Genomic DNA, 20311 nt, shown 5'->3' with positions numbered 1-20311 from the left:
TCTGGTTGGTTAATACATGGAAGGAGAGGGCGCATCTCTCAACAGCAATAATGAATCATATTGATTTTGTTTTACAGGTCGCTTCGATTCTTGGGAAAGCATTAATACAAATGAATGCTTTTTCATCCTGAGCAGCATAAGATATTACCATGCCAAGCCTTAAATTGAGTTCAATACATCTGATCCATGCACATTATGCTAATACATGTCACAGATACTATAATGTATCAGAGGCTTATTATGGGAAAGTTTAGCATAGGCTACGGGTGAAATTAAATTCCAAGTCATCTAAGCCTGGACTCTGTTTACTAAGAGGATTAACCTGCTTCCACACAAATGTGTTACCTTGAGTGAAACTGGCCATGAATCTGTATGAGGGGATGGATTCTTAATATTTTTGGCAGCAGTCTGAGACCATGCATGAACTGAATAACAAGGAGCACGTCTACCTATGTGACTGTATTGAAAACGTGTCTTTAAGTCAATATTTTATGAAATGAGGCGGTGATGTTTTGAGAAAGCTTGGTGATTGCTAAGTTGCTTAAAATGAAAACGACTCTTGTTCCTTGTATGCACAGGCATAAATCAGTGTTATAGTTTCGGGTAATTTAGTCAGTATGTTGTATGTGATTAATTAGATTTTAAAGCTTAAATCCAGGGATCCAAAACTCTAATCTGTAATAGCACAAAGCCATTGGCAACGAAACGGGCACTGATTGTCTTGGCTCACACACTGTTTGTCTAAGCTTATCCATCCAATTTAGATTTGAATTACATTGTTGCTATTATAAAGACCAGAACATTCTGCAATAATGACAGAAAAATCATCCTGTAGTTAAAAGTGACTTTTTTCTTTGTTTTCTTTAGACTGCACTTATAATATATTAATATGCAATAATTAGAAATAGGTTTACTGCCAGGTATGTGTAAACATACTAGGAATTTGACTCCGGTGTTTGAAACTTGGCCAAGGCAAAGACAGAAAGAAATATAAAAAAATAAAAAGATGAGATAGAGTGAATGTTCAGCATTCCACTTTGAATTTTGGGTAAAACTAGTCAGTATCTGACTCAACCGAAAATTACAGTGTCAAAGATTTCAGTTTTGATTGTCCTCCCTGATAAAGAAGTAAGTGACTTTCATGTGCACAGCTGAGTGACTCAGTAATGCATCAGAGCATTTGTTTACCAGTTCAAATGTTATGAAATTATAAAATGATATTGTTCATATACAGATGGGGTCATTCGTGAAGAGGGCATGTGGGATTTTTTAAAGCATCGTTGCAGATAAATTATTATTGCCAGGGAGTCTTAATATGCAAAGTACTGTGGCTACTTTGCTCTTTAAAGCTTCTGTTCAAAGTGCTCTGCAGTCACTGTGGTTGTTACTATTGAAAGCAAATAGATTTTTTATTTTCTGCAAACATATTTCCATTCCTGCCTAAGACTTTTTTTTTTTTTGGGGGGGGGGGGGAACAAGACATACAGAAAAGAACAGTTAAAGGATCAAAAAGAATCTGTAAAGTTGAATCACTCCTGAAATTTTACAATAAACTGTTGTAAAATTGTCAAAATTTGTCTAAAACACCATTCACAGCATTTGTTTTCTCGGCATTTCCGCAGTACATTTCTATATCCTGGCACAAATCAATGTTGAGCAAATGACCCGCCATGAGGAGCAGAGAAAGCTTTTAAGTCTTTTCTACTCATGTTTAGTTTTTTATCATTGCCTCACATTCTTTTTTCTCCTCTCCTTGCTTTTACGCCTCCCAAATTAGCCATTTATTTTAAATTGCATCTCGTGCCCCTTTTAGAGAAACACGAGTGGAACAAATAAGTCTATCGCCATAAGTGCTGTGACTGTTTCGTGAGGATTAGTCCTGTCACCTGGCCAAAATGTTTAGAACGGGAAGAAAAGAGGTGATCTATTCACCATGGGAACAAAAAAGTGTGAGATGAAGTTTAGATTTTCGGAGTTTATATAATGAGTGTGAATCGCAACGCTCCTCGTGGTGTGGGCAAGAAATAACGAGGCCATTTTTAGACAAGTAGAGAAGTGGCTTCTAAATGTGTTGGCCTTGTTGTAGAGGTATACACACTAATAGAGTTTCAATGCTGAAATAAAATTGTTGTGACGAAGGCTATAATAAAGAAGAAATAAACACAATACTTTGCATTTATATCTTTTAAGATGGTACCAAAATGGGCAAAGCAGGTAGAAAATAAAGTCTGAAAATAAAAAATTGATTTCAGTGACTTCGGCTCAAAGGGAAACCACAGAGTAGAGCATCTCAAAACACGTCAGTTCATCCCAGATAATACGTGATATGAGAATTTGAATAACCCCTAGATACACTAAACCTTCTCTACACTCTAGTGTAGTTTTCAAATAATAGTAAGGAGAACAGTTTTGGCAGCTTCTTACTAACTGTCATAGTCCTTTTAACAGCCTTGCTCTTGATCATTTAAAAGATATTCCATCTGTATGTCTGTGAGAGGGATAATCAGCTGTCCTTGTCTCAGTAAACACAATGTTAACAACAGCGCAATCAAACTGTGTAGACTCCTGTCTGCTGTTTAATCATGCCACTGTTACTCAGCGTGACAATGCTGTGCCTTTTCTTCCCCCCCTTCACTGTGACATCATCGTGCCACCCACTGTCGGGAAGGATAAAGAGCAGCTGACTGCGGAGGCAAAAAGGAAAAAGCCGTGGTAACTTACTAATCACTCATGTAGAGCCCCTAGTCACGTCACAGAAAGTGATGAGTTAACGTTGTTCCTAAGTATTGTTGACCCAAGCAACCAGCCATGGCATAATGCAGGTCATTAGTAAACCTCGCGTCATCGCCACAAAAAGCATGCACACTGATCTACACAACTGCATCTGCTGTCACCTCTGATATATATGATCGCTGGCAGCAAAGGAGCTCGGTAAGACAGTCTGTCAGCAGCTCTGCAACGCGTCTCGCTTCACTGGATGGCCAGCATGTGCCTCAGGTCTCTCCTGCCCATCCAAATCCACACCAATTTACAGCCTGGCTGCCAACCATTCTGGAAAACTTTTTTTTTCTCTCTCTCTCTCTCTCTCTTTCTCTCTTCAGGACAGCAAATCTGAATTATCATGTTTCAGTCCTGTAAACTGTCCCTGTGGTTATTCAGCAAAAATGTACCGTACAGCCACACCGAGATCCGAATCCGACCTCGTATGCTCAATACTCATCAAATAAAGAATTTTATAACGGCTTCTGTATTCATAAGCATAATAAAACATTAATATTTTTATAGTATAGGGCTCATCCTGAAAGAATGATGGTTTCATTCTCTAGCTGCTGTGTGTGCATGTGTGTCTTCACTTTTTCCTGACTGCATTGTCCCTGTGGCTTTTAACAACAAAGCAACAATGTTTTCTGATGAATGATCATCCCGCCAAGTTTTTATTCCTCTCCGAAGATTACATCGGCTTGTAGTAAATCGCTTTTGCCAGTGAAATGTGGGATCTTTATAAAAATACTTCAAACCATATCTTAATACAAACAATATTTTGAGCTGTTGTATGCACAGATGATTTTTCACACAGCGGTTGTCAGCAGTTTTCATTCATGAATGGATTGAATTGCCACCAATGTAATTATGGCAAAAAGGTAAAAAGGATTGTAGGAATTGGAACTTTTTTGGAATTTTTTATAACAAAAAGTAAACAGCTTTAACTGAGGCTTGTTCTCTGAGGGGTTCCTGGTAGGGCTCGAGCTGCCTGTAGGGACATGGGTGTTGCGGGATACACGGGAAAGGCTGTGAGATCATAGCATCACGAACAACGGCTTCTTTGTATTAATTGTTGATACACAGAAGAAAAAGATGACCTTAGCGCTAACAGCCCTGAAAAGGAGAGCTGCGCACAGACCCCATGAAGATGGAGTGTGAACAGTTGTGTGAACACAGCCTAGTCTTTTGGCGCTGACAGATGGGAGTTCGAGCTGAGGTTAGTCCGAGGCCTCCCATTAGGAGGAACGCAAGGCACAAAAGGCTTGAACGCTTTGATATCGCAGCTGCAGTCTTATGAGAAATAAACAGCCACCTTTCATCCCACACACACAGCCAGGCATGCATGTGTACACGTGTGAAAAAGTGTGCAAACCATCCAACTTGCTGATACAGCACATGTAGGAGTAGTAGAATAAAGCTGCCAAACTCAATGTTTTCCTCCAAACATGAAGAAAATTGAAAAAGAAATCAGGTTTCACTCATATTTCGATATTTGTTGTTTTGTTTTACCATCTAATTAAATAAACAACAACAAGAAAGAAAGCAATAGCAATAGAAAAGAAAATGAAATCCATTCTTTAAAATTCCACACTAGCTGGAGTGACATGACCACAAAAACGTATTTGGAGAGATTCGAAGATAAACACTGGTGCTAATTAAGAAAGATTACTTTTAAGTGGTGAAAGTGCCTCATGAAGTGCTTTTTAATATCATTTACAACTGCTGCTGTAGCACTGCACATGCCTCTGTCTCCACATCTTTGCTGCACGCCAAAACGAAATAATTTGAATGATGGACAAATCATGCAGTTCTACACTGTAAAACACAAGACGCCAATTTAAGCATAAACAAATGTCAGGCAAAACAAGATGATCCAATATAAAGTGCTTACACAGTCCGCTAATTGTGTTAGGGTTCTTTATATTGGGCACTGAACTATATGCTTTCCCTGAATTTATGTTGTGGAATCCGAGCCAAACACACAAGCAGAGATGTAACTGGAAACCATTTTGTTTTGAATGGAATCAGGAAGTCATTAGCAAACTGATGCATTACAACAGAAGAGTAATGGCAGGTGGTCTGATCCTAATACATCAGGCTGCCAGGACGGAGGGCATCGGTCGATAACACCTCCTCAAAGTGTCTTCCTGGCAAGTGCTGTGGCCTATAATGAAACTGGCGCACAAGCGAGGAGGCGTACGACAGGAGGGGTCTCACACCAGCCAACCTCACCCCCCCATGGTAGAAAGCCCATTATCATAAAGGGTCTGAGATAATGTGAAGGAGGCTTTCTGCTGCTGACCAAGCTGGAATAAGTATATTAACTGGCAGTTTCTCAGCTGTCAGGGGTCTCAGTTTTGGGCCCCTGCTAATGTAATGTTAATAAAAACCAAATAGTGGGCTGCAGAACCCCTGAGAGCAGCATTCATGTGTCTTCAGTACTCCTACAAACTGAGGCGGTGTGCTCTAATATCCCATACACCTGCCTGCATCAGCACAAAACGCACGTGGCGATATGAACAGATCAAGTCGGGCTGCTGGGGGTTATTGCACTTGGTTTATTTAATGATGCTATCAATGGCTGGGTGAGCAGAGGTGCATTGTGGGATGAATCACAAAGACTCGGCCTCTGTCCAGACAATACGCGGACTCAGTCAAACAAAGTGCATGAGTGCGCAGACATAATAAACCTTGACAGTCTCTTTCTCTTTGCCTCTCATTAACACTCAAACACACAGATGTTGGCTGTTTTTCAATGAACCACAGTTTATGTCCTGCCCCCTATCGCATGAAGAAAATTATTAGACAGCTGTTCATTCCTGAGGCAGCGGCAAAGACTCTTCTATGCATCCTGACCTGCATGAGTGCTTAAGCATGCGCGCGCACACACACCAAAGTTTACACACATTCTGTGTCGTGGAGATAGATGGCAGAGAGTACGAAGCTCCTGTGCCCCGCAGGTTACAAGCCACAGCGAGAGGCCAGGTGAGGTTTCCGACACTGTTAGCACTCTGACGTTAATCAATTTGTAGATAACTGACTGAACTGGAGGCTGTCAGTGAGCTGCCATTTAAAGTCTGAAACTGACAGACAGGTACTATAAATACTGCAGAAAGACAGAGGACAGTAACTACTGGCAAACTTACTGTGAGCCTGACAGTATATGTGTGTGTGTGTGTGTGTGTGTGTGTGTGTGTGTGTTAGTACCAACGAGAACACAGTCTCTGTTCCTGGTTTCATTCACCTGATTACGTGAAATTTAGAGGTAAATTTACACGTGTGCATGTGTCTAGTAAAAGAAGATGCAAGCATGTGGCCATTTGTGTATGCTTAGCTTGCATCATAAACAGGCAGCCATGACGGTCTATCTTGTCAGGGTCACGTCTATCTGGGTTCAACTAGCCTCCGCCTCTTAAGATGGAACATCTGCTGGGGTCAGATAGCCAGTCCCGGGATGGCTCATCATCAGCTGGATGCTGGTGTTCATGTTCCAGCTAACTACTGGCAGGAGACAAGAGGTTTTGTGTGTGTGTGTGTGTGTGTGTGTGTGAGTGCATAGAAGTCCGACTCCAGCTTTCTGAATCTCATTGTCTCATTTTAAATCTCCAGTTGCCTTGGGCAAACACGCAGCGAGGATTACACAACTCTATGTAATGATCCATGTGTAATTTAACAGCTTGTTTCACATTTGATGTTTCTGTGTTGTTTCCTGCATCAAAGTAAAATGATTTAATATTTTTACCCTCTTACAATGGAGTCCTCCATGGACACTTCATGCACCTGATGTTTTATCATCCGTTATTTCTTTTCTCTCCTTATCTCTCTAACTACAGGAGACTATGTGGTGCTGACTGTCTTCTTTGACCTGAGCAGGAGAATGGGCTACTTCACCATCCAGACCTATATCCCTTGCACACTCATTGTTGTCCTCTCCTGGGTCTCATTCTGGATCAACAAAGATGCAGTACCTGCCAGGACTTCCTTAGGTAATAAAAAAGAAAGTCTAATTTAAATTATGTAAAAAAAAAAAAAAAAAAAAAAAAAGTAAAAAACATTTTAATGTTTTTTTTTTTGTAAAAACTCAGGTAAGACAAATATTTATGTGATATGTAACTAATTATCAAGATCAGAGCTTTTAGCTTAGTTCAATTTAAAAATCAGTCCAACAAACTCGACCACGTCTGTGAGATAGGTAGATCAGTTAGGCTCATTAGCATCCTGTCCTTAATTACCCGCAGCTATCAAACACATCAAGAACCTGATGGGGGTTACAAACCATCCCATACTGAAAAGCTGCCTTTTCCTTTCGCCCTCACCATCTTTTCTTCTCCCCCATTTCCCCCTGGCAGACCGGGCAGCTGCTTAGGAATCTAGTCCATCTTGATTAGAAGAGCCTATCCTGGTGCATATGTTTTCATGCATGCCTTAATGAGGCATTAATTATGCAGTACAGCAGCGACGCAGAGATGCAGCCTCAGCACAATAATAATGCAGGTGGCCTCCTCGCGGAATGCAAAAAAGGACACGAAATGGGTAGAAAGAAGGGATGGGGAGGACAAAAGTGAGGATTTCAAGGAAGTTTTGTCAGCTTTTGAACTTGCCCTTGGCATCCAGTGGACATGCTCAGGAGTTCACTCAGGATTCACTTGCGTACATTTTCCTTAGTCAGCTCTGCCTCTGGCGAAGTCCTGACCTGAAGTCCATCTGAGTTGATCATTAGTGAGCATAACTGAATGTAAAACAATCCCCGCAGGCGGGTACGCTCATTCACTTCCTCACTATCATCAGTACTTTGTCAGTCATTAATTTCTCTAAAAATAGTTTGTGTTTTCTTGTGCTTCTGCAGCTACAGATCGACACTTTAAATAATAACACTATTCAATTCTTGCTAAAACTGGACCGAGACAAATATCTTAATTTTACATTAATCTCTTTGAAAGATGGGGGGGGGGGGTGTAGGCAACCAGGTGGTTAGAGAAGCAGATTAATGCAGATGACATAATTCTTAATCCTTAAATACCACCCAGAAATATATCAATTCACTCACAATACAGCTATGTTAATCTTGATGCAGACTGACGTCTTTAAGTCCATATTAAATTTAGACGTAAATCATCTTCAATACTAAATGTGCGTCTTCTTCCATGTAAGGTCTATTTAAAGAAAGGAGGCAGGCTTGAGGCTGCTGCTGCTAATCTGCTCTATCAGTGTACTTACAAAAGCATTCCTTCACAATATTCCATTACTTCTTTCTACATCATCCTGAGAGACAGGGTGAGAAAAGCAGGAAAAGGGTAACCAGATGGCTGATATTGTCATGCAGAATGTGACTGTGGTGGTTAGTGGCGACTGAACCTATGAAGAACGTGGATGAAGAGGACAGAAAAACAGCTGCTCACCCCTCCCTTATTGCCCTCTAACTGTTAAGCACTTGCCTTCAAACGATAATCTAGTGAACGTTTATGTAGTGCATGCACTGGGTTAACATGTCAGTCACACCACTTACAAAGTCAGTCACAAAAGATGCTTAGAAATATAGAATTAGTTTGTTGTTGTTGCAAATTCAGTTTTGACAGTTTATAAAAGAATCCTTTATTTTACTGTTGAATAAAGACCTCTGGCATGAAGAAGCATGAATAGATCTGTCGCACCTTCCATTAGATGAAGGGTCAGATACACAAGTCCATTCTGTTATTCATTGCTACAAATTCATGGTTTTCTTTTCATTAGAAGTATGAACAGCAACTATTTTTTCTATACTTGAAAAAATTCTAAAGCACAATTTCGTAGGCTGAAAAATTAATGAACAACTTGTTTAATAAAAAAAAAAAAAAAACATATTCACTGCAGGTTTAAATCCTCACTTGGACTTCAGCTGGTTTCACCTGCCTCCCAACTGTGAAATGATTTTGAATAGAATATCCTGTTAGGAATATGTGCAATCATGTATTTAATTCTTTTGTAAGTGTCTAAATAAGCTGCTAGCGCGACAAACTCATGACAGATGTAAGACACTTTAAGCACTAAAAGATGCTTCTTTAACATCAAAATGCACAGTTTTTGCAAGCTATGGTTATATTATGATAGTTGACAACTGATAGGACAGACAACATAAACCTTACTCTACATTTGTTGTCTCATTTCTTCTTTACCAGGCATCACCACTGTGCTGACCATGACCACTCTGAGTACCATTGCCAGAAAATCCCTTCCAAAGGTCTCCTATGTGACCGCCATGGACCTGTTCGTGTCCGTCTGCTTCATCTTCGTCTTTGCTGCGCTTATAGAGTATGGCACGCTGCATTACTTTGTCAGTAACCGGAAGCCGAGTGCCAAAAAGGACAAGAAGAAGAAAAACCCGGTGAGCATCTCTCTAAAACTATCTGAATTGAACATTTCTGTATAGTTATTACTCGAGATGTATGTTTGCTTGATTTGCTTGAGTCAGAGCTACCGACAAAAGGATGCTGGTCGATGTGTGAATGGAGGTACTACATGAGAATGTGCAGGATCATTTACAGCACTCACAGTGTCCTGTATTTAGGTGAAAGGTTAAGTTGCTTGACACACACACTGTCCATCCCCCCACTGTATTACAGCACTGAAATAAGCCTTAGAAAGCAGGCAGCTCCTCACTGCTTATTATCCCTAAGGGAGCATCTTCCTGTGGGACACCACCTCAAATGGCTCATTGAGCGAGGCGTGCAGCTTGAAACTATTCCTAATCCATCACACATCTGTCAGAGCTGTAATTTAGACTCACGTCACATGATGTGAGTCTTAATTCCTGCAAGAGGTCATGGTATCTCCACTGAAAACAAACACTATAACCACACAAGCATAACAAACAACAACATGTAAATCCATCTTAGCTTTTCATGGCAAACTGACAATTTGATTTTGTAGATGTCTCAGTTTCTTTACTCTGAATTTCCAAAACAGGGTTTAAAGATCAATTTTACATTTCAGTTATTTCAATTTCCATAAAAAAAAAAAAAAATCTTTTACATCCCCAGTCAGCCAGAGTTGTCTTACGATTCTTTGCTTAGTTCCAAACACTCTTAATGTGTCACTTGATGTCTACTCTGGAAAACTTTGAAATCATTTTTGGATAACTTAGCCACTTTGTGGTACTTCTTTTAGTGGTAGTGACTGAAATGTATCTTTGAAGCCATGGCATGTTTTTTGAAGCCTAAGTACACCACGCTTGGGTGAACAGGACTATTGAACTGGAACTTAGGGGCAAAGTGGGGCGTTCTAGTTTCACCATCTGAACGAAGGTTTTGCACATGGTCTGACTGTCTTGTGGACGAATGAATGAATAATGAAGTGGAAGGTGTGATGCCAGTTTGCCTTCTCAGAGGGGCTTTTCTAGGTTCTCTGCAGGACCTGCCAAGATGCAGAATGGAGGAAGCATGCAATGAAAGGAGGCCTTTCACTGAAATTCTCTGGATTATTGAGTTCTTAAAAATATAAATATGAAGAACGTGGGGGAAAAAACTTCATAAGTTATTTTACTACTTGTAAGCTGATTCCCTTTTATGTGATGCAAGTTCTCTCCTTAAAATGTCATGGAATTTTTCATGGTGAGATTTTCAGTTTAGTTGACAACATTTCTCCCACAAACACACAACAAAACAAAAATGCTTCCAACATAATACACACTGTATTGATGTCAGTATTTAAATTCTGAATTGTGGATGGTATAAATGTAATCTTTCTAGTTTTGCAGTGATATGTTGCATGTAAGATACATATGCCCCTCCATGCCCCCCCATGTCTTTTTGTAACATGTATGTCTCTATAGTGTTCTTCCTCTCTTTCCATTTTCAGTTAAATAGTAGAGTACTTGTATTTTCACACATGATCTGTCTGGTTTGTTTTTTCCTTTTATTGAGGTGTTTTTTGTTCTCTGTTTACCTCTATTCTTTGTTTTTTTGTTACTCTCAATTGCACATATTCTTTGTTTCCTGTCCGGACAAAAGCTCCTCCGGCTCTTTTCCTCAAAGGTATATTGCCTGTGTCTGACTGCATGTGTCTGCTGCATTTTGGCTCTTTGAGCCCCGAGCATCTCACTGCTTTCTGTCTGTTCTATAGCAGATACGCCTCACTTTATTGCCTCTTTATCTACCTGCATTCTTACTGTTCTTCTCCTTGGTTACTAAATAGGTATCAGAGATAACATTAAAAGGGGTGCTCTGCAGTGCACAGTGCGGAGGCAGCCAGCCAGACGTACTTATGCAGTTTTTTAAATTTCAAATAAGCTTCCCACACATCCCATGTCCAGAGGAATGAGATAGTCCAGGCCCAGTGTGGACTCATTCTGGCTCCCTCTGTCCTGTTTCACTCTTTGTTGTTGTTGTCGTAACCACAGTGAACTAGCAGCCGCTGCAATAGCTTCCTCTTCTTTCTCTTCCCCTGCCAGTAAATCTATACCTGTGTGTTTGTTGGGCTTCTCAACCTGACGCTTCCTACAGAGTCAGCAGAGCCTTAACAGACTGAAACAGACAACCCATGCACTGTGATAAGTGTAATTAGAGTTGGTGGGCCATTCAGAAGATTAATACATGCTAATCTTTAAACAACCCAAAACCATCCGGGTGGGTGAGAGCTACCAGAGATCTAAATTTAACTTATCACACATGCCAAGTCGAGACAATGTGCTTTTCCCTCTCAGCATCCACATCAATATTTTACCTGGAGGAAAATTTTAAAAGTGGAATAAGTTTTCAGCCCAGAAATGAGTCTAAATGTACTACTGGAACAACAAAAAAAAAAAAAAATCAAGCTGCTGTATGGAAAGGCTGACATCAAATATTGAGCATAAGCCACATAACCAAGGGAGCACCCAGTGATGATCCCAGGTGTTTCCACCTTTTGTCTTCTGAGAGGTTGTCTGCTTTCAGCCGGTTAAAGTTGCCAGTGCCACTGTGTTGTTTCTGTGTGGCTTTTATTTATTTTTCTTACATTTTAGTTTTTGTTGTATTTTTGCCAACACCGACTCAGCACAGCCAGGCTTGAGCAGGCCATGCGGCAGGATGCTGTTAATGCTCCTTCTGCTTGGGCTTCCACTACGCTTCCTCCAGTGCAACCAATCCCCCTTTGAGAACTGAGTCATAACCTGCTCCGCTAATCCCCTTATTAACTCAACATACTGTCCACTGACTAAGGACAATACTGAAACTAACCCACATGTTGCTTTGTTTTAGTGGTTATGTGTCGTTTTCAAAGGGACAGTGGGTTTGTGCACTAGTGCTGGGCAAGATGAGAAGTTGTAGGGAACGAGCAGTTCAATCAAGTTTAAGCAATTTAAGCTTGTTTGGGGATGCATGCTTACGGTAGTTAATGTTATGCTCCAACTAAAGCTGCAATGAGTGATTTTATTTATTTTGCAGCAAGCATGCAAGCACTGGAGATACGCAAGACTGAAGTTAAAAACATTTATGAGGCCAAAAAAGTTGTTATGGCATGATCGTTACACTTAAGAAAGACCCGATTAAGATGAAGTGTAACTACACGCCATGGGTCACATTTAGTGTGCTAGCACAGTCATTTATAGAATCGTTCCTGTGTTGTGAAGCCGAAACGCAAAGAACAAACTAAATGACAGCTACTTGCACTTTCGAGAGGGAAAGTGAAGCAGTGATTTGAAAAGTTGAACTCTGGATCGTGCACAACTAGCCGTGTCTTTTTTAAATTATGCGCTTGATTCCCTAGTTTATCAGCAAGGTCAAGGACCCTCCCAGCTCCACCAGAGGGAGGGAGGGAGGGAGGGGAACAGGCATTTCATCTTCCAAAACAGCCAGTATAGCAATATGTGCAAAGATGGCATGGCATTTCCAGATAAAAGCTGATGAAAACGGTCTATTTGAATACTAATTGTCTCCCTTTTTCGAATGGCAGGGCCACAGATTCAGTGATGTCACTGTCCTATTTTAGGAATGTTCACAAATGAAAGGCATGCGGCCTCCAGTGGTGAGTGCAGTTTGAAAAGGAGGTTTATTTTAACCCATTTAGTGACAGCAAGAGTGGGCTGGAAAAATATTGAGCTGTGTGGTGCACATCTGCCAACACATGCTCCTCCCTAAGCTCAGCTGCATCATAAGCCAGTTACAACACATCCTATGAATGTATTTCAGAAAAATTGTTTCCAACACCCATACGGGTCCAAATTATGAAATTCCTTTGAGTCACTGGCTGCGCATTAGAAGCTTAAAAACTGTCCTTATAACAAATGACGCATCTGTTTTCCACTATTTTCAATCATTGTGCAGCAGCGGAGGCATTATCAAAATTAAGAAAGGAGGATCATTGCCCAGCACTAGCTTTATGTATCCGTGAAATAAACACAAGTTACTGTCCTAAAATATTACGGTTGCCTCAGCTGTCAACTATAGCCACACCCAAAGGTGTCATTTGCAACATGAGTTTCATGGGGACAGACCACTATGCCTCAGTAACGTGGGATATATATGGGTCAAAAATGGGTCTATTGGCTAGTTGAAGGTTCAAATTGCTTTTTGCTGACTGATGACGAAAAATGAATTGGGGAAATTGAAAATGGCAGCTCAAATTAGGTACCCTGTTCCGTCAGTGAGGTCTTAGCACTGGGGCTGCGGTGGCTAACTGTGTCATTTTGTCCTGTTAAAAGCAGACACCCACGGTAGACATCCGTCCACGCTCTGCCACAGCCATTCAAATGAACAACGCCACACACATGCAGGAGCGAGACGAGGAGTACGGCTACGAGTGTCTGGATGGGAAGGACTGCACCAGCTTCTTCTGCTGTTTCGAGGACTGCCGCTCCGGAGCCTGGCGGCACGGCAGGTTGCACATCCGCATCGCCAAGATAGACTCGTATGCACGTATCTTTTTCCCCACTGCGTTCGGTCTCTTCAACCTGGTCTACTGGGTCTCCTATCTCTATCTCTAGGCCCTGGTGTATCCAGCCTTATCACACAGTTCATTACATTCTACATTATGCTCTGCGCCAGCATGGAACATTTTCGAAGGAAGGGACCCACTGAAACATCCGGTGAATTGGTTTTAAAGCATTTTACTTTCAAATTTTTTCGGATTTTAATCTCTTTATATTTCAATCCTTTTGTCCAATAACTCTGATAACAGACATTGCAAATGTTGTAGCATTACAGTTTACCGGCATGAAGAGGTTTGTAAATGTGCTGTGAAACCATTTACTGTGTGAGCATTTAAGTTTTGTTTATTTTGTGTTTTCAAAACTTTATTTTTGACCTTTCAAATGGAATTTCTTGTTAAGTAGTTTTCAATGGGACATTCCTTGATTTATTTTAGACAAGTACATCTCTTCGACAATAAACAAATTAACTAAATAATAATTCAGATTACATCATTCAACATTCATCAGAGGAAACTTAATATTATCTGTCCGTCTATTATTTCTTTTCTTTCTTTTTTCACATAACATACTAAAACAAAATCTGAAGCACTTTAACAGAGCTATGCTACACAGTGACATTGACATTCATTTTGATGATGATGCTAATTTAGTTTTTATTTATGTGGCTAACATGTTAGCAGAGTTAACAAGTTGCATTTTTCATGTGTGGACAGAGAGCAATGATGCTGTGTATGGACACTGCTGTACAGACACTGTATATATTTTACTATTACATAGTGGTTTACATTTATTGCATGCGCCTTTAAAGGCCCCCATAAAAAAAAGAAAAGAAAAAAAAAAAAGAAAAGAAAAGGAAATCATGTTTTACGGTCTTCTATTGTCGGCTATGGAAACTAAAATCAAGCACTGTTGATTACTGTTCAGGATTTAATTCTACTTTTTTCTAGGAAAAGTGAAAAATGAATTGATAAAAATGTGCCCAATTTATGCTCTTCAGGAATAGTCTTTGTATCCACGACAGAGGATCAACCCAAAATTTCTGACCAGACACCAATTTTAATCATTTTTTCTCACAGCCATTTGCATCCAAGATAGACAATACTGACCTCTGACAATCTCATTTGCATTTGCTGTTAAAAATGTGCATTTGCAAAACGATACACTGCTCATGTAATTTGGTTATACAAGCATGTACAAACGGTACTACAACAATTTAGGTTTCCTTCTAAAAACAAATGACTTTGGCCTTTTAACAGTGATAACTGCAGCTACATGGCCACAGGTTGACACTTCAAATACCGCAATTTAAACTCATCCGTCCATTAATGTAAATGCCAATACAGATCCCTGTACTTTGAAATCCCAGCAGAACAGGTGTCAGTCTGTGTGTTTGTGTGAGAAACAAACAAAAGAAATGATGAATAAATATGATAATAAACAAACCAGAAAGCTTCGCTTGCAGCAAAAATTGCATATGATGGCACAAGGAATGTGTGCGCCCTATTATCAAGGCTCTCAACTCCTTTCTCGTTGACAAGAAACACAATGAGACTGTAAATCACCGTGTCACATCGACAGGAAATTGATTCTCTGTTTGGGCCAAAGTTCATCATTCTTTTGTTAGGACTTTTTTTCCCTTAAAATTCCTTATTTCATGCCGCAATGTGGCAAGCAGGGAGCCGCAGACACAGCAGAACGTATTTGAATTGTAATTGTTGTGTATGATAAGATATAGCACACAGGAATTAAACCCCCCTGCTGCTCACTTTTGATAGACGCTTGTATGCAACAAACGAAGACAGTGCTCAAAAGTATGACTGATAAACTCACAAGGAGTGGGTATATATATCTCATTGTGTATGTACATAAGATATAAAGAGAAGAAAACAAATGTCGGGCCTTTGGGATTTTGTAAAAGGGGAATATATTTTGTAATTTCAGCAATGTTACAGTATATCATCATTCAGTATATTGGGCTTATTGTATTATGCTGGACTGACCATGTAGAAAACATAGGGGAGTAATGGGGTATTTATTTATTTATTTATCCATTGATGGTTATTTATTTATTTATTTATTTATTTATTCTGTTGAAATAAACTGTCTTTTACATTCCTACAGCCCCTGAAAAGAAGAGACACAGAGTACTGTCAATTATATCAAAGGTACATTTTTGTTCGACGTGTCAATGGAGCTTGAGCTTATTTATCTTGTGTTTTCTATGTTGTGATCAATGTAGACTACTTTCACTAAGGCCTGTCAAACTGTTATATCTGTTGAATTAGTGAGTTGCAACATAAACCTGTTTGTGCAGCTTCTGAGTAGTAGATTTAAATATTTTTCTGGGGAGGGGAAAAAAAAACAAACAAAACAACAACAAAAAAAAAAACAACCGTTCCCAAACCACCAGAAGAACATTTTGCTTGTCTTGCTGACTATTAATTACTTCCACTTTTTTCCCATGACTACATGGGTTGTCATTGATTTTCATATTTGCTATCATTAATAAAACATTGATGATGCTACTAATACATACATTGATCAGATTATCTCATATTTCCTTAAGTTCTTTCCCTTTTTCTATGTAACGGTGGTCCTGTTGTGTCCCAAAGCTGCCAATTAGTAGTCTCAACTCGTCTTCATTGTGCACATACTCTAGTTCTCACATCCTTAGGGCCGTCCGTGTGTCAATAACAGCGTAGGACTGTTCATTAGTTTAAAGACGTGCAACAGAGTGATCTTATAAAGTGCCAAACGGACACATGCAATAGACAATATGAAATTACAATATTATTTGTGAATCCACTTCTATGGCTTCATTGAAGAAAAGACAATGCTAAACATCAGTGTTTTGAGAAAATGCCATAAAACAAAGTGTTTGCCACATCTTAGACATGGATAAGGACATGGAGGGGAGGGCAGGGGGTATAACACCAAAGGCATGACGTTCAAACAGACCCAGACTGATAAATACACACAGGGTGAAGGGGATCTGGCTTTATTTACTAATTCTATTTACGTCATACTGGTAACAGAGCATGTCTTGTATTTGAACAGTGATGCAGTCAACAAACATTATGGAATTTGATTTTTTATTTTTTTTCATGATAGTTAAAGCTTGTTTATTATTTGTTAATTGTTTTTTTGTGCACTCTACTGTAAAGGCAAAGATACAAGAGTGTAGAGGGTGTTAGAGTAAGGCAGTGTGTTTACATTCAGTAGTGTGCATGCTGAATATGTTTCTGTTGAAGAGGGACGTTTGGAGGATTTGGGAATAATTCAAGCATTGTTTCATCTGCTCATTTGCCCTCATTGACTTGGATTTTTATGACACTGTACCTATTTTTGACAAAGTCATTTTATTTATTTTGAGACCCACAAACGAGACATATGTGAACAGCACATGTAAATATTTTCTATTATGTATTTTGTCAAAATGCAGGAAACAAAATAAGACGCACTGGAATTACCAAGCTCAGTAAACAGTATGAAAAAACTAAATAAATTTCACATGATTCTCATACATACAGTATGTTAGTTGTTTGCCATCTATGTATATTTGAGTATTGTATAAAAGGGGCACTGACCTATTCTGTTAGGGTCTGCATAATAAACTATATGTACTAGAAAAAAATCCTTTTCATAAGGGAATTGCACATAGTTGTGGAATTTTACAATAAAATCATTGCATTTATCAATGTGTACATGTTCATTTTTCATATTACTATTATCTCTATGTTTAGTAGCTGTGCAGAAATATTACAGGGACATTTTGCATACGATATGTGTGCCATAATGCATGTTTTGGTGTTTCAGAGGAATAAGCTGAGGTACTGAGGCACTATTTAGTCTGAATAAAGTTTTTCACAACCTGTTCTTTCAGCAATTTGGGAAAATGTGGCAGACAGTCATAGAAATTAACAAACTCTACTTTTGCTCTCCTGTAACTTTAAATTGGTTTCCATTATTTGATAAATACTGCACAACAGTGACAGGCAATCCCAAAGACAAGTTTCTCATTTCATCCCGTCATGAGTCTGGCATGGCTGAGTGTGGGCATGATTCAAAGCAGAAGTTAATACTAATAGTGGATGGCACTTTTGCAGAGAACCCAAATATGGACAGAACAGAAACTAATAATTTGCAGCTAAAATCATTCAATAAGCAGCATAACAAATGCACAGGAAGGTAATCTGAATTTGTTCTTAATAGCAAGAAATGGCAAGTGATACACTGAAGAAAGACTTCAGCTTGAGTCTGACATGACTTTGAAATGATGTCAGACAGAGATTCTGCTAAAAGTGGCAAATGATGCCTTGTTTACCTTCCCATCCCAGTACAGTCCACAATACAGATAAATGAGCCAATTTCATTTTGTCAGTAAAGATATATACTACCGGCTGTTGGTACGAAGATGATTAGGTGAAAAGTCTAAAGCAACAGTTTGTCCACTTAAAAAGTAAAAACGTCATACTTGAATTTTGATATCGTTATAATTATGATAAACATATGCATCTACATGTCTACAAACATTTCTAAGAGTCATCTTCCTAGTATGTTTAAAACTATTTTTGACTCTGAATCTGATGTAGCTGTTTAATCAACTGTCAAGGAGTCATAATAATTATATCTTACATATTAAAACAGACACATCAGGACATTTGATGACAAAGTCAAATGACTCAGTAATGATAAAAGGCAAGCGTGCTAAATTTCTTCTTGTATCAGCAGAATTCATTATCGAGCTGCTCACTGCTCCACATCTGTCCGTCCTTGCGCCTTAAAGTAAAATATACCTGAAGGCCATGCTAACAATTTTTAAACATCAAATATCATTTGTAACATGGCTTACCTGAATACTCATTCAGCTATTATTATTCACATACAGGTATGTATTATGTCCAGCTATTCATGGAAACAGCCAGCGTTTGTCTTTTCTTTGCTGCACTTTCTAAAAAACTTTCCCCCGTTGTTTAATGTCACTGCTACTTGCTTACACTGACTTGAAGATGAGCTAAGATTCAATCTCATGGTTTAGTCAGTGTTATTCTGTAAACAATGACACCTACTCAGACATGAAAGGGGAGGGGCTTACATAATTTGAAAGACCTGACCCAACTTGTGCGCTCAGCTGGCTCTCTTATAGCAGCACTCCAGTGCTCTTGTGGGCCCTCTGCTGGCCAGAGCGGCCCTGAGCAGGGACTAACTTCGCGTATGCTTCGGGTCGGATCTACACTTCAGAGGTTGCCAGTCACCTTAATGAGCTGTCAACTTTGAAACTGAAACTTCTCTGAAACCCAAACAGACCAGCACCCGTGAAGCCACCTTGTTCTGAAGAAGCAGATGGTGGATGGTACAGTAATGCATATCATATATTGCATTATTGCTAAATTTGACTCATAATTCCAAACTTGATAGAGCTGATATGCAAATAAGTCATTTTAGTAGTAGCCTGTTTTTGGGGAATCAGCTGAGGGAATATGTTTTGGTGTGACATAACTCCACCAGAAGCAGTTTTATTTAATAGGACAGTGTTTTGTACAGGAAGAGCACAGCTTGTCCTGCCCAGTGATGCTCTTCCTTCCAGGAAAGTGCACTTGAAACAGAACAGCAGTCGGCTGATGGACCCCTGTGCTGGCACCTCTCCCTCCACTGGGCTGGGTGGCAGCTGCAAAGGACAGCCAGCGTATCCCTCTGATTATTACACAACCTTCTGCAATGTACCACGACAGCGTGCCATCGCAGCTAGCCCCTTTCATCAGATGAGGTACAAGCGCTTCAGAGAGTGCCGATCTGGGGGTGCTGCGACTCCTGCATGAATAATACAACCTGCACATGGCTTCACTTTTTAGGACTTCAACACTCTGCTTCCATCACTGTGTGCAATGAAATATCCAAATGCACCAGAATTTACTGACTCTTTAAGAAAAAAAAAATAAAAATCACAGTTAAAATCAGATGTAATTTAGTCTTCACATTGCTCAGACTCATGATAAAAGCCAGCATTTATAACTGTTTTGTATAAGCACTGAAATCAATGTTTAAATCAATGCTAGCTTGCTTCCATGAACCTCAGAGGCAAAACAAAGTATAGAAATTCATAGAAAATCTTCTACAGTAGATCATAGTAATTGTGTTATAGTTTTCACATTAATTATAAACACGATCCACAACTTGAATTTCCCACTCGTTTACTTTGAACACAACAACAGTGTGATCTGCTGCGTTTGCGCTCAATTGGTGCTTCTGCATGTATCTAAAGATTCATTGCTCCCACACACCTTTTCAAACAGATTATACTAAAGCAGTGTAGTCAAATACTGCAGGTTCATAAGGAAAATTACAGAGGGCGTTAAAATTCTTGGACCAATGTAGCTAAATTGCACGGATATGGTCAAGCTGTAGCTACCAGATGCTCCTTTAATACACAGTATCTACTTTACGGCGACCTGCACAATAAAGAAAATCGAATGAAACGTCGGTCATCACAGAGTCCTTCACACTTCAGCAAATAAACAGTTGCCACTAAGGACATTGATTCCTGTAAAGCCTCTGATAGTGACCCCTTAAAAGTAATGTTTAAAAAGTCATGATACTGGTCCATCAATACACTTCAATGCACACATCAATATGCATCTCATTACTACAGAGATTTAATGATCTTTGAAC

At 39.5% G+C, this 20311-nt stretch overlaps 1 protein-coding gene across 2 annotated transcripts in view; it reads left to right on the top strand.

Annotated features, from left to right (window-relative positions):
- gabrg2 (gamma-aminobutyric acid type A receptor subunit gamma2) overlaps positions 1 to 16531 on the top strand; it is a 44362-nt gene extending 27831 nt beyond the window's left edge. The window contains exons 7-10 of one of the 2 annotated variants that reach the window (XM_029518789.1): positions 6597 to 6749; positions 8919 to 9124; positions 10749 to 10772; positions 13418 to 16531. In XM_029518789.1, coding sequence (XP_029374649.1) covers positions 6597 to 6749; positions 8919 to 9124; positions 10749 to 10772; positions 13418 to 13696 — 662 coding nt within the window. In that variant the 3' untranslated portion in view covers positions 13697 to 16531. Of the gene's footprint in view, positions 1 to 6596; positions 6750 to 8918; positions 9125 to 10748; positions 10773 to 13414 lie in introns of both variants that reach the window. The other variant, XM_029518790.1, reaches the window with a different exon arrangement.
- The last annotated feature ends 3780 nt before the right edge of the window (positions 16532 to 20311 follow it).

Source organism: Echeneis naucrates, chromosome 14 (genome assembly GCF_900963305.1).
Source record: "Echeneis naucrates chromosome 14, fEcheNa1.1, whole genome shotgun sequence".
In the NCBI taxonomy this organism is placed as follows: domain Eukaryota; kingdom Metazoa; phylum Chordata; class Actinopteri; order Carangiformes; family Echeneidae; genus Echeneis; species Echeneis naucrates.
This window is presented reverse-complemented; position numbering and strand designations above follow the sequence as displayed.